Below are 14,202 nucleotides of genomic sequence, written 5' to 3' on the forward strand. Positions count from 1 at the left end.
TGTTATTAGTGGAGTCCCCCAGGGTTCAGTGTTGGACCCAGTGTTGTTTTCTATATTTATCAATGATACTGATGAAAGCATATCAGGCTTAATGTCCAAGCCTGATATGCTTTCATCTGCTGAAATTTCATACAGAAATTTCGTTATAAAGAAATATGACCTTTTCAACAATAAAAAATACTAATTCAACATTCAGAAATATAGTAAAAGATGGGAAATAAATCAGAAATAAGTGGGAATGAATAAATTTTCTAACATTTTAAAACAATTAATTTATTAATAACACATATCAAGAAATGGCTACTAACATGATGTGCAAAATATATTAGTACACTTTTAAGAATTATGTCGTAAAATGTTTGGTCATTTTTTGTTATACACAGGACTTTACTGTACATTGTTCAAAAAAATGTTCACATTTGTTTAAACACTCAAATATATTTTCTGGCACATTTTATTCACACTAAAGGCCTCAACACAAATTTTCAAATGCCGTCAACATTTCATGTTGAATATCGCCTATTTTTCTGTTGCCCTCATTTTCATCCAACTCACCGTCGATATTGTCACTAGTTCTTTGAATACTCTCAAAAATGTTGGAGTCACTTGGATATTCAGCTACTGTGACACCATTATCAACTCCTAAAAATTCTTCAAGAACAATTTCTCCACCAATCACACCTCTCACTGGGAGTTCTTCCCAAGATTGCTCAATGCCTTGTAACAGTTCATCCCTCTCATCACTGTTAATTGACGTTTTAACAAAACCTGCTTTCGCAAAACAATTCTTAATCGTTGTTTCCGTCACATCTTGACTCCACACTTTTGCCAATTCTGATATGCTCATCTGCAAATCTATAACAGAATCTATAGGTTGGTTAGTTTCTATTCTCAGTATAATTTTTTACAGTATGCACCTTTGGTAGTGCATTTTAAAATTCTTGTAATGCCTTAAACTACTGGCTACAGCTTAGATGAGGTATTTGGAGGGAAGAAAACAAGCTTTACACTTTAAGTTTCAATTACCGAGTGAAGGTGATCAGGCAGTTGTCAACAATCAAAGTGATTTTTCTGTTTTCTTTTGCATCTTTCTATTGAAATTTAAAATCCACTGTTCAAAAATTTCACTTGTCATTAAAAACTTTTTTGTTGTAGTTGATCTCTAACAATGTTATTCCTTTGAAACATCGGGGCTGTTTACTTTTGCGTATTACCAAAAGCTTCAGTTTTCCATTACCAGCCATATATGCACCGACCAAGACTGTAATTCTCTCCTTACTATTTTTACCACCTAAATATTTATAATTTTAAAAGTCAGTGTCTTATTCAGCAAACATTTAAAAAATAGACCTGTTTCATCAACGTTGAAGGTGCCTCCGTAACCAGGTGGGCAGGAGCAGCAGTGCACGCTTCTTGATTAGACCGGGGTTCGAGCCCGTGACCACCAAATATGGAGGAATGCGGAAAGGTCAGGGAATGACCACCGCATATCCCCGGAGCAATATGGCCTTAGTTGCTAATGCTCCTAAAAACCAAATAACAACAACAATCAACGTTGAACGTCTTTGCGCTCGTAGTCCTCCATAATTTTTTTTAAAACTGTTTCTTTCCAATGAGTACAGTCTTCTTCAATTACAATCCCACTTTCACCAGAAATAACTTTTTCGAGTAAGCCAAGGCACTTTTTAAATTTGTCAAGCCAACCAGAACTGGCTTGGAATGTTTTATGCCCCAGAAAAGATGCTTACCCCACAGCCTTTTCTTTTACTAATGACCCTGATATTGGCATGTTTTGGTCTCGAATCAACTTTACCCACTTAAAAACGGCTTCATCTATATCTTCATACAGGCATAATTTTGCACGCTTCCGCCTGGGTCCTGTTTCCTCAAACAATTTGAGAAGCGAAACACGATTGAAACACCATTCGTGTTTCAACCATTCTGAAATACTAGCAGGGATCCCAAATTTTAAAGCAATTTCTTTTCTTTTTTTTAACACCTGATCTACACTATTAAGCACACACTTTTTCTATTACACTCAAGGACTTCCTCTTAGACATTGTAAGGTTACTTGCACACCACAGCTAAAACAAAACTGATTTAGGGACCACTTGTACCTACCATACAGAGACAGATGAAATTTAGTGAAAATGTGTTAATGACTCATTTCTGCAAAACAACAGATGAATTTCCGGGATAAAGGAAAATCACTCTCTCCTAATTCTCTAATAGGGTGCTTACAACAGAAAACAGGTTGACCAGGAATATGCCTTAATCTTTGTCAATGACTGTGGACACATACATAGCAGTTGACTAGAATGACTTCTCGGTACAGTAAAAGCTTTACAGGCAACACTAAGTTGTGAAATACTCTTAAGAATTAAACTCTTTAGCTATTAAAAGCTAAAGTGATTAATTCTTAATCCTTTTAGCTCTTAATTCGTGCTTTCTACAGCGTCAACTCTTTTGCATAAAGGCCGGAGGTGTGAACAATGCGTACCCAAGCCTCTTGAAATCAGTTCATTATATGGAAATTTTCTTCGTTATATGGAAACTATTTTCAATGTAATGACCAATGGGAAATCAAAAAATTTTGCTACATAGAAAAATTCACTATGTGGAAGTTCATTAAAGAGAGGTCTGACTGTAGTTAAAAATTGTTTACTTTTGATGCTATCCCTTACTTTTATCAGTATACAGTGGACAAAACTACAAAAAATGCATTTCAATATATATTATAAAATTATTTTATAATATATACTGAAAAATATATTATAAAATAATTTTTTTTAAATCAAAACAGCTGATGACACATTTAATACGTAGGTATACCTGCTAATGTAACACTCATATTAAATAGGACATGTTAACACTGTGAGCCACCTGATATTGTTGGCATCATTCCAAGGAATAATTCCGACTTGTGCACTTTGAACATCATTCTTCATTCCCTTTCACAAGCACACATACACACATGGTTGAAACCTCTTATAATGACCCCCAGTATATTATACAATCTATGTGGTTGGCCCAGCTGATTTCTCATAAATCTAATACTATTTTATATCCATTATAATGACCTGTTATGAAAACAACAGGGAATACCTTTATTTTTGATACAGGATGCTTCTTTTCCAACCAAATCTCCTAGTTTTTAAGTTGGACTAGAACCTTTTGAAGCATCATGTTCACAGGAATAAGAGCAACACACAATTAATCTGAAACTTTTGTCTTATATTGTTCTTCACGCATGCATATGAGTGACCAATCGTCGGATAATAGGAATGGTCTACGGCAGGGGTGGCCAACAAGTTGATCGCGATTTACCAGTCAATCGCGGCTATAATTTCGGTTGATCACAACAAATTTTAAATATATATAAAAAATAGATTAGTCATAATCTAAATGTTATTATTATGTGCCCCACTGCATACGCTTATTACAAATCCGCTGAACCACATGACCACTCGACGCTGCACAGTCGCTAGGCTTGTCTAGCGAAAATTCACGCAGTTACATCGAGGAGAGCATAGCGTATGTGTCGAATTCTTATTTGGCTTACTTAATATTAATAACTGGACAGTGCTTATACTTTAATTTAATACCCTTTGATATAAAATTAATACTATGAAAAAGAGTAAAATGTATCATTTTCATCAAGAGTGGGAACAAGAATACTTTTTTGTAATGATAAAAAAAAATGTTATTTGATTAGCAATGCTTCCGTGGCTATACCCAAAAAAGGAAATTTAGAAAGGCTTCAAAGCGCTCCATGGTAAATACCAATCGGATTTTTCGCCTAATAGTGACCTTAGAAAAAATAAATTAAAAGAACTTAAATCAAGATTATTCACACAACAAAATTTCTTCGTGACACCTAATTTACAATCTAAAGCAGTAACTATAGCATCATTTAAAGTGAGTCATCTTTTGCAAAAAAATTCAAACCATTTTCTGATGGTCAATTCATCAAAGATGCATTTTTAGAAATAACAGATTCTCTTTTTGAAAATTTTAAGAACAAAATAGAATTAAAAGTGCCCTTCAAGATCTGCAATTATCTTGAAATACTGTGATGCGATGCATTGAAAAAATATGAGCGAACAATTGCGTGCTCATATTGCTAATTGTGTGTCCCTTTCTTTACAACAGACATCAGTGATAGAGCTCAATTGCTCGTTGTTATTTGTATGGTTTTCGATGATTCTGCCACTAGAGAAGAACTGCTGGGTATAATTTCGTTAAAAGGAACTAGAGGTCTTGATATATTTAACGCATTCAAAAATTTTATTGAAAAAATTAAATTACCACTATTTAAGCTCATATTAATAACAACAGATGGAGCTAAAACAATGACGGGGCATCTTAACGGATTCATCGCATTGTACCAAAAGGATGATGAATTCACGATTTTTTGAGTTACCACTGTATCATCCACCAAGAAGTGTTAGCCAGCAAAAAATTAAATACTAAAAGTATTATGGACATAGCTTTCAAAATCGTGAATTCCATCAGAGGACAATCTCATAAAAGGAGGCTGTTCAAAATGCACCTCGATGAAAATGAACCAGATCTGATATTACACAGAGATGTGAAGTGGCTGAGTCAGAGTAAGTTTCTACAGATTTCGAAATTTGCTGAATGAAATTAAAAAAATCGTCGATAAAAGTGCAGATGATTATCAGCAGCTGTAAACTATGGTGTGGTTGTGTGATCTGGCTGTTTTGGAAGATTTTGCCAGTAAATTTAAGTGATCTGAATTTGGAATTACAAGGAATAAATAAAAATGTGGGTGGCATGATTAGTAGTATTTCTGCATATAAATATCAATTTTTGGCAATGGCTAAGGATCTCAAAGAAAAAAAATTCGATAATTTTGCAAATATGCAAGTTCATTTAAAAAAGTATCCTGTTTTTGAATTTAATAGTGAGAAATATGTTTTTGAAATTGAGAAAGTTGTGGATGAGTTTAAAACAATTGAAGACATTGTTCAATATATTTCTTGTCCATTTAAGGTCGACTAAGATACGAAACAAATTGCAGAAAAAAAAAAAAAATCACTGAGATTTTTCACACGGAGAAAATATTACTTGAAAATGAAATTATTACATTGCAAAATGATAATTTCCTAAAAGCCAGATCATCAGAAAAAGACTTTTGGAAATATGTTTGCCGAGAAAAATACAGTAAAAAAATGCAGTGAATTTTTAAATTCGTTTTGGTTCCACATATCTATGTGAAGCGGCCTTTTAGTATTTGAAACAAAAAAAGACGAAGAATCCCTCTACTCTTACGGACTTGCATACAGAAGATTCTTTACAGTTGGCCTTATCACAGTATATCCCCGATTTTGAAAGCTTGGCAGATGACAAGACACAAACTTCACATAAATTAAAAATACGTATGAATTTAAAATAAGAATTCTGAATTGTATTTAATTTTAAAATTTATAAACAACATTTTTCAATATGTATTGATTAACCTTTTTAACCATGTGCAATGAACTTCTTGAGATGGTAGATCGCGGCACATTTTGAAGGAAAAAAGTCGATCGCATCACAAATTAAGTTGGTCACCTCTGGTCTACGGATATTGATTGAATTTTCATGTAGTTTCATCTCTAGGGTTTCCGCAATAAGTAATTTGTAGTAGTTATGTTGAATATTTATTTATTTTTGTTTCATTAAAGCCGAATAAATGTCGTTCATTTATTGCGTGAAAAGAAAGTTCCGAAGCATCTGAACAACCCGCCCACACCGAAACTTCTGTTGTTTTGCTCGAAGCTGTGCTACTCCTGTGGTAGATCCTACATAAAGTGTCGCAATTTTTGCATGGGATGCTGTATACGAGGTCATGCTGTGATTGGAATGCAGTGTTTGAAGGTCGATTTCTGAAGAATGTGTATAATTTATTCATGGGTTTTGCTATAATTTTCATGTCGGTTTCCCTGCATATTTGGTTAAGTTTAATGTACCAATACACAACATGTGGAATGGTAATGAAATGTATTTTGGCCTTGTCGGATTTTTGTGCAATGTTTGTTGCGAGGGTGTTGTTATTTATTTTTTCATGTTTTAACTTTATTTATATAGGTTAGCGGGCAACCCCTATTTGAGAAACTTAGTTAATTCATTTATTTCTGTTGTTAGAGAAATCTGAGTGGAAGAATATTTAAAGGCGTTAAGAAATTGATTCAGCATGACTGATTTTTTGTATGGTTGGGGATGATAACTGTGGAAATGCAAAAGCATCCCCTTATTAGTGGGTTTTCTATATATATTAAAATTTAGTTTTTGGTCTAATCTGTGTATGGTAAAATTAAGGAAATTTATGGAGTGGGTTTCTGCTTCAATTTCTAATTCAAATTTTAATCTCTGATAGATGTTATTAAAACCCTTTAGAATAATGTTTATGGTCAAATGATCTGTGATAATTAGGATGTCATCCAGATATCTTCCATAATATGTGATCTGTGGTATAAATGGATCGAGATGGATCTTTTCTAATTTATCTAAGTATAGCTCAGCAATGAGTTCACTGATGTTTAGGCCCATTGGGAGGCCAAAAATCTGTCTATATATTTTTTCTTGTAAGAGAATGTAATTGGCATTTACTAATAGTTTTGTTAGTTCGAAGATTCTGTCTTTGGGAAATCTGGTGTTATTAATTTTTATGTTATCATCGTTTAAGTAGGCCCCGACTATGTCTAAGGCATACGGTATATTTACATTAGTGAGCTATACTTAGATAAATTAGAACACAAAAAGTGAAATATCCAGATTTGAAAAGGTTCTCTTGAAACTGCTAATAATGATGTAATGAAAAAAACATTTCCATTGACAGAAATCTTTTAAAAACTAGGCTAAATAATTTTTTCCATCAGATGAATACTGAAAATCAAGTCTTCTGATGGATGGTTCCAGAAATTTTACATCTTTACATTTGTAGATGACATTGTAGAACAGCTATCATCTTTTAAGGGTACAAAAAGTGATATCAATGTACACATTGGATATAAAGAGAAGGAGATCTGAGGATTTAATTAAAAAGTACAGTGCAACGTTGAGAAAAAGTCACAAGTTAGAACTGAAACTGAAAACGTTTGCAATCCTGCCCAGGTACAATAGGATAAAGTACATGATGAGAGCTTTTTCAATCAATTCTGTTAACAAGCACAAATTTGTGCTTGTTAACAAAACTGATTGAATTCTGTTAACAAGAATTACAGAATTCAATTCTGTAACTGTTTCCACAGGGATGGGATACACTTAAATAGAAGAAATATTTGCTGAAGCTATCAAAGGCATGTTAGGTGAGTCGGAAACTGCTAGCTGGGGAAATACAGACTAATAGATTTACAGCAGCCGCAGACAGAGGTGAAAATGATTCTTGCACTGCTTCTATTAGAACATACAGCAGCCTGAAAAGGAAGATGTCGGGGATTTTAAGACCTGTTGGGGGTCTTGGTGGAACAAGCAAATACATGAACTGTGTTAGGGTTACTACAAGTAAAAACAGTTGCAGGTATATTTGCATGTACACTAATACTAGCACAGTAAATAAATTTGATGAATTTGAAGTACTAATCAAATCAGTACTTCAAATTCACTGTCAACTGCGACATGGTGAGGATATCAGAGACAGTGTCACTCAGATAAAAGGATTCAGAATTTGAATATGGGAGTACACTGTGTACAGAAAGGATGAGGGGGTGGGTTATGCTCTTAGTTAAGAAGCACATAAAATCTAAGGCAGTGCATCTGGCAGACATGGGAGGCCAGTGCAACGTTGAGTCAGTTTGGTGGACATATGCACTAAGAAAACAAAAATGAGGGCAGGAGTGTATTATAGGCATAATGACCATGATGAGTATAACAAACAACTGAAAGACATATAGAGAAGGCCAGTAAATCCGAATATCTCATAATGTGGGACTTTAACTTTCCAGATATCGACTGTGTGAGTGACCAATCTTGGAGGTTGTTCACTCACACAGTAGGTTGTAGCAAGACTTTTGTGGATTTATTGGGTGATTTTTTCCCACACCAGCATGTTAGGGAGGCAATGAGAGAAAGAGAAAGCAATACTCTTAATCTGATTATCAGCAGTGACCCTTTGCGAATTAAGAATCTGCAGAGAAAATACCCACTAAGTGGCAGTGATCACAAAGTATTAATGTGGGATTTACTTAAAGTTGTTATATCTTACTTAAAGATGTAGCTATTGTCAAAGGTCGCAGGGACCCCTGTGAAGTATGGACACAAGACCAATGCACCAGCTGCCCCACCCTAGTTCTACCACTGGAATAATCAATATTTTGTCTAATATAATGCATGCAGAACTGTTCAAACAAAACTTTAAAATCTATAAATTTTGTCCTATGAGCCAACAATATCATGTAAAAATAAAGTGATAATCTTACCTAATTGCAGCAATCATTATTGTATAGCAGTTGCCACCAAGACTGTCCTTTAGGATCCTTGTAAGTTTGCTATTTCGATATGGAATGTGTTGTGTTAAATTCTAAAAACAAAAGGAAATATGCAAAAAAAAAAAAAACCTTCAATGACAAAAATATTTTATAATAGTAAAAGTAATGAGGGGAAAAGCGATAAAATAAAGTATTTAAAAATTTATAATACAGAGTAACATTAGTTTTAACCACATAAGAAAATAATTAATGTTCTTAAATTTAAATTTAATTTAGCTGACTGTTGTTGTAGCATTAACCCTGAACCCAGTGGATATTATCTCAATTATCCAACTTAATATCATACAAGCACTCAAATCAAAAAAATACATTTACTTATATTATGGGCAATGTTTCTGGATTTATCTGTGGAATTCTTTCATTGGGCTGAAGGATAAACAGAAATTATAGCTGTCCAAAGAGTACAACTAAGGGCACATGATGCCAAGACCAGACTAGTCACATCTTCATACACCCATAGTCAAACTTTCTTTATCCTTTGGCCTGATGGATTTCAGATTAAAAACCAAAAACATTATCTGAAATATAATTGAGAATATTGTTTATTCTCATGTGGAAGTTCTCTAGAAACTTTACTTTAGCATTACTCTTTATTATAAAGTTAAATTAGTTCCCATTTAATGCTATTCTCCAATACATCAAAATAAAATGTTTTTTTATTTTCTATCAAATTTCTTATTTTAAAAATATTTTTATAATCTGTATTGCCCAAATTAGCAAACAAACTTTCTTAATGTGAAAGGGTGCATGGAAACAGTAACTGCCTACAAATTTAAACACTTAACAGCATGGTCATTTATGAATATTTCTCATTATTTTTTAGACTCTGAAAATTATGCTCACTCTTAGAATAAAATACTGCATTAACAACATGGAAGTCATTATTTAAAAAAAATAATGAGTAATATTAACTTTGTTGACAGCAAAGTTAATATTTCTCATTATTGTTGATATCAACAAGATTTTTCATTAAAATTTGTTCTTTTCATCAACAATACTAAGGACTGCAAAAATAAAATATATTAGTAATGACAGTAGTTCTTGGAAAAAAAAATTTATGTGATTTAATAGCTATATTCCAACTGAATGTTTGGAAGATTATAACATATTTCTAATTGTTTTGTTTTTAATTAATAATAGCAAACACCACAGAAACAAAGCTATTGGCATACTGGATTATGCTAATTCATTATGTTTTACTCAGTAACAGACTATGCTACAAAGTTATTGGTATAATGAACTATGTCATAAAGCTACTGATGGTTGGTTGGTTTCATTTTTAATGGCATTGGCCATAATGCCCCAGGCTAAAAATAAAAATGGTACTAAATATGTTTGGTAAACAGGCTACCACATCAAGATGGTATTTATGATGTGCTAAGATATGTATAAAGAACTATGGTAAAAATTAAATTAAATAACAAAATATAAAAGTAATATATAGTAAAATTTAAATCTGTGTGTATAAATTACTCAAGTGTAAAAAGTTAAATATATCATAATATTGTCTCTGTCATTTGGCTGAGTGTAAACGGTTCAGCCAGATTAATAAAATGCATAAAACATAAATGACACTCAATGGTAAAAATGGGACATTCCATATAAATATGAGTAATGGTTAAAACAGTTTCACAGTTCTCACACAGGTGAGTCATCTGCCCTCAGCAGAAACAAGTGTGTTGGATGACTGTGATCCATGTGGAGCCATGCAAGAACTTCCTCTCTTCAGACCCAGTGTAGACTGTAGGATCCGGAGACTACATGGAAATAATATGCACCAAATTATATTCCCAATGAAAAGATTTTTCGTGTGGAGAGGCCACAAATAAACTACATGAGAGTAAGCCTGTAATCAAGCAATGGCAGTCTGTATAGGGGACCGACAGGCAATGGCTATCCAGGACAATAGCTGATGCTGCAGTGGTATCAGCTAGTTCACTTCTCCTGATCCCAACAGCATCTGTTGAATTTTGGAAAGGAATGGATGAGGAGGGGGCTGTTTCTATTGCATGCTAGTTTCTTGCAGAATCCTATTGGATACTGTTTTGTTTTAGAGGACAACAGCTGATTCCACATACGATTCTGACTTCAAACCATCTATGTAGACCAGCAGGAAATCAGAATACTGCACCTCTATGTGATGCAAAGGGTTGCTGGTAGACAGCTGGTGGTGGTGTGGCAGCCTTCTTTCAGATCTTGAGAGAGAAGCCACAGGTTAGAAGATGGGCATGCCAGGTGGAAGGAACTGCCCTAGTGATTCGACAGCAATGTCTACCATCATGCTAAGTTCACTTAACATGCACTTGGATTTGAATACCAAAGGATCAGGTGGCAGTCCAGTGGCTGTTATACAGATTTTCCTATTGCAGCTCAAAGGCTGAGGTCCATGTGGGATGATCAGGCAGGGACATTAGTGTGAAAGTGTATACTGCAAGGACAACTGCTTACATCAAAGAGATGGCTCATTTGTTTCAACATAGAGGCTTTAGATAGGAGATGTATGGAAGGCTCCAGTGGCAGTGCAAATGGCCTGGTGATGGGTGTGATCTAACCATCAAAGTGCACTATCTCTAGCAGAAACATAAACCTGGGAACAAGAGCCCGGTAGAGCCGGAGTAGGATACAGCAACCTGCACCCCCACAAAGTTAACAAAAATGCCCAAAGGATGTTAAGCTCTTTGGCACATCTTGTCCTTAGCTGATAAACATGATATAGAAATATCAGCTTCTTGTCAAAAACAAGTCAATTTGAACTTCAGCTTCCACTGGGATGTTGTTTTGCCCAAGCCTCAATTCTGAGTGAGGATAAAGATTACATTTGAGACAAAAGTATAAACAAATGGTCTTTTATGACAAAAATCTGAACCCATTAGCCCAGCATTTCCCAAACTGCGTTCCACGAGATGTGAACAAGTGTTCCGCGAAAATTTGTAATTAATAATTTAAAAAAATAAAATAAATAAATTTTGCATATTTGTAGAGTACACCACTTTTGTATCATTATAATTTTTAACTTTTTTTTTTTTTTTTTTTTTCAGTTTATTAATATACTGGCATAGACTAATAATCAAATAGACTGCGGAACACTTTCTTTTGGCGGGCTTTGCATAGAGAGGTATGTGTAGAGATAATGACATCTACAAAAAAAATTAGCAATGTAGTGGTCTAATATGCCATTCGTATGCAATTTAGACTGGAGTACTGGGTTGAAGGAGAGGGGGAAGCGAACCAATATCTTAACTAAACACTTCTTTGTATAAATTTTTTTTGATAATCAGTATTTCAAAATATTATTATTAAAATAAATGACTATGGGTTTGTAGTTGAAAAAAGGAACTTGAAAACAAGAAGCAAGTACTCCTAGTAGTGCAATTGTGGTCGATAAAAACGGACACAATATAATCACACTTCAAGGTGAGGATGAACAGTTGCAGCCTTTTGTTCCCCAAAAATCCAAAATGAAAAAACAGGAACCAACTAATAAAAGACCAAAACGAAAGTATTATGACAGTTATTTGAATTTCGGCTTTACATACGTTGGAAATAAAGATGCTCCTGCACCGTGCGTCGTATGTAATAAAATATTACCAAACAGTTCTTTGACTCCCGCTAAATTTCTGTTTTGTAAGTGTTCCGTAAATATATTGTGAGATGAAGTGTTCCATGACTAAAGAAGTTTGGGAAACACTGCATTAACCAATGACCAAGATGTAAGGTAATCAACTGCTTTTTTGCAATTGCCTTTCAATGACACATATTACCCGAATGACAAAATATCTTAAAATTGTCAATGTAGAGGGCATTGTTTACCATTGATGAAAGTTGTTCTGTGATAGTTTATTTTGATAGCAAACAGAGGAGGAAGTCTTTGTGGGACTTCTTCCTCTCAGCAATACACTCAAGAGAGAGTTTGGATCCTAAACGAACTTGAAATCAATGATAAAGAAAGTTCTTACCAAAAACAGGAAGGTTACCCCTAAGACCAAAGTTATGGAGGTCTTGCAAAATGCCAAATCGCAAGACTGTGTCATGCATTTTTTCAATATCAAATAAAACTGCTACCAGAAGCTCAAACTTAATAAAAACATCATGACTGTATGTTTCAAGTCTGATTAAATGATCCAAAGTGGTTCTGTTTTTTCAGAAGCTGCACTGTATCCTGGAAAGCAAACCGTTTGTTTCTGAATACCATATAAGGTAAGAATTAATTATTCTTTCCAGGACTTTGCACAAACAGTTTGTCAGAGCGATGGGACAATAGTTACTTGTATTTCTAGAATCCTTCCCTTGCTTTAAGAAAGCAAGAACAATTGCCTTTCACCAGGAATCCAAAAATGCTTTGTCAAGGAAAATTCTATTAAATAAAATTAAAAGGTGATCCTTAGATTGTAGTGCTAAGTGTTTTATCTTGGGCCAGATGACATCCAGATGGCTGTCATCTGGCCTGACAGAACTTGCTCATGTAAGGAAGAGTGCTGCACTTAACTCTTCCTGTGTAAAGGACTTATATTGTTCAAGTTCTTTTGATGAGAAGTTTAAGGCATCTTCTCTCTTTTAGGCCCAAGAACTCTGGGAGGATGATGTTATTGCAGAGATTTTTGCAAACAATTCTCCTAGATTATTTGCAACTGCTGTTGACCTACAATTGGACATCCATTGTGCTCTAGGATCACTGAAGGGCATGGTGGATATTTTCCCTTCATTGTCCGAATCTTACCCCAGACTACTTTTGAACTTGCAGCCTGAGTTATGGATGAAGTAAAGTGGATCAAAGATTCCTTTTGGCTCTGTCATCAGATATAGTGTGCTTTCGAATGTGCATGTTTAAAGGATATTAAATTTTCTGTGGTGGGATATCTGTGAAATATCCCCCATGCCTTGTTTTGGACTTTTCTCGATGCTATGCATTCTGAATTCTACCAAGGTTTTGGAAATGGTGAACATCATGTAGGTGTTTTTGGAACTGTAACTGCTGCTCAATGGATAATACCTTCTATACTGCATCATTCATGGGCTCCTGGTTGACTCTCATGAAGTCAACTGTGCCAGAGGTTCAAAGGCATTCCAGTTGGCATTGTCAAATTTCCACTGAAATGTCCTTATTGGTGGTCATGTCCTTTTTGCAGCTAGAACAGATATCACAGGGAAGTGATCACTCCCATAAGGATTTTGTTCAACATCCCAAGTGAACAAAAGAAGGAGAGAAGGGAAGCAGATAGAGATCAACGGCAATAAATGTACAGGTAGAGAAAGGTGTTCATTCCCACATTTAGGAGAGAGAGAGCTTGTTATTTTCGAGCATGCACTCTATTTTATGTCCCCTCATATTAGTGTCTGCACTACACCAGAGGGTATTATGTCCATTAAGATCTCCTAATAAAAGAATAGGAGAGGCAATTGCTCAATGAGATAATCTCATTGAGCAAAGGTCTGTTTGGGAGATGTTGATACCAGGTAGCATATATACACTGAACATATTGTCAGAAGAAGTCCTACAGAGGGGTGAATGGCAACCACCTCTATAGCAGTTGTAAGAGGGATATAGTTGCTCAATAAGATAGACTCCACCACGAGCAAGTCCTGGGCGCCTCCGTAGCCAGGTGGGAAGGAGCAGCGGTGCGTAGCACACGCTTCTTGATTAGACCGGGGTTCGAGCCCGTCACCACCAAATACGGAAGATGCGGAAAGGTCAGGAAATGACCACCGCATC

At 34.9% G+C, this 14,202-nt stretch overlaps 1 protein-coding gene across 1 annotated transcript in view; it reads right to left on the reverse strand.

Annotated features, from left to right (window-relative positions):
- Positions 1-14,202, reverse strand: part of LOC150086040 (kinesin-like protein KIF18A) — a 100,186-nt gene that overhangs the window by 33,050 nt on the left and 52,934 nt on the right. The window contains exon 7 of the mRNA XM_090374779.1: positions 8,424-8,524. Coding sequence (XP_090230905.1) covers positions 8,424-8,524 — 101 coding nt within the window. The remainder of the gene's footprint in view (positions 1-8,423; positions 8,525-14,202) is intronic.

Source organism: Mastigoproctus giganteus, chromosome 5, assembly GCF_048544385.1.
Source record: "Mastigoproctus giganteus isolate SK-2022 chromosome 5, ASM4854438v1, whole genome shotgun sequence".
Classification (NCBI taxonomy): domain Eukaryota; kingdom Metazoa; phylum Arthropoda; class Arachnida; order Uropygi; family Thelyphonidae; genus Mastigoproctus; species Mastigoproctus giganteus.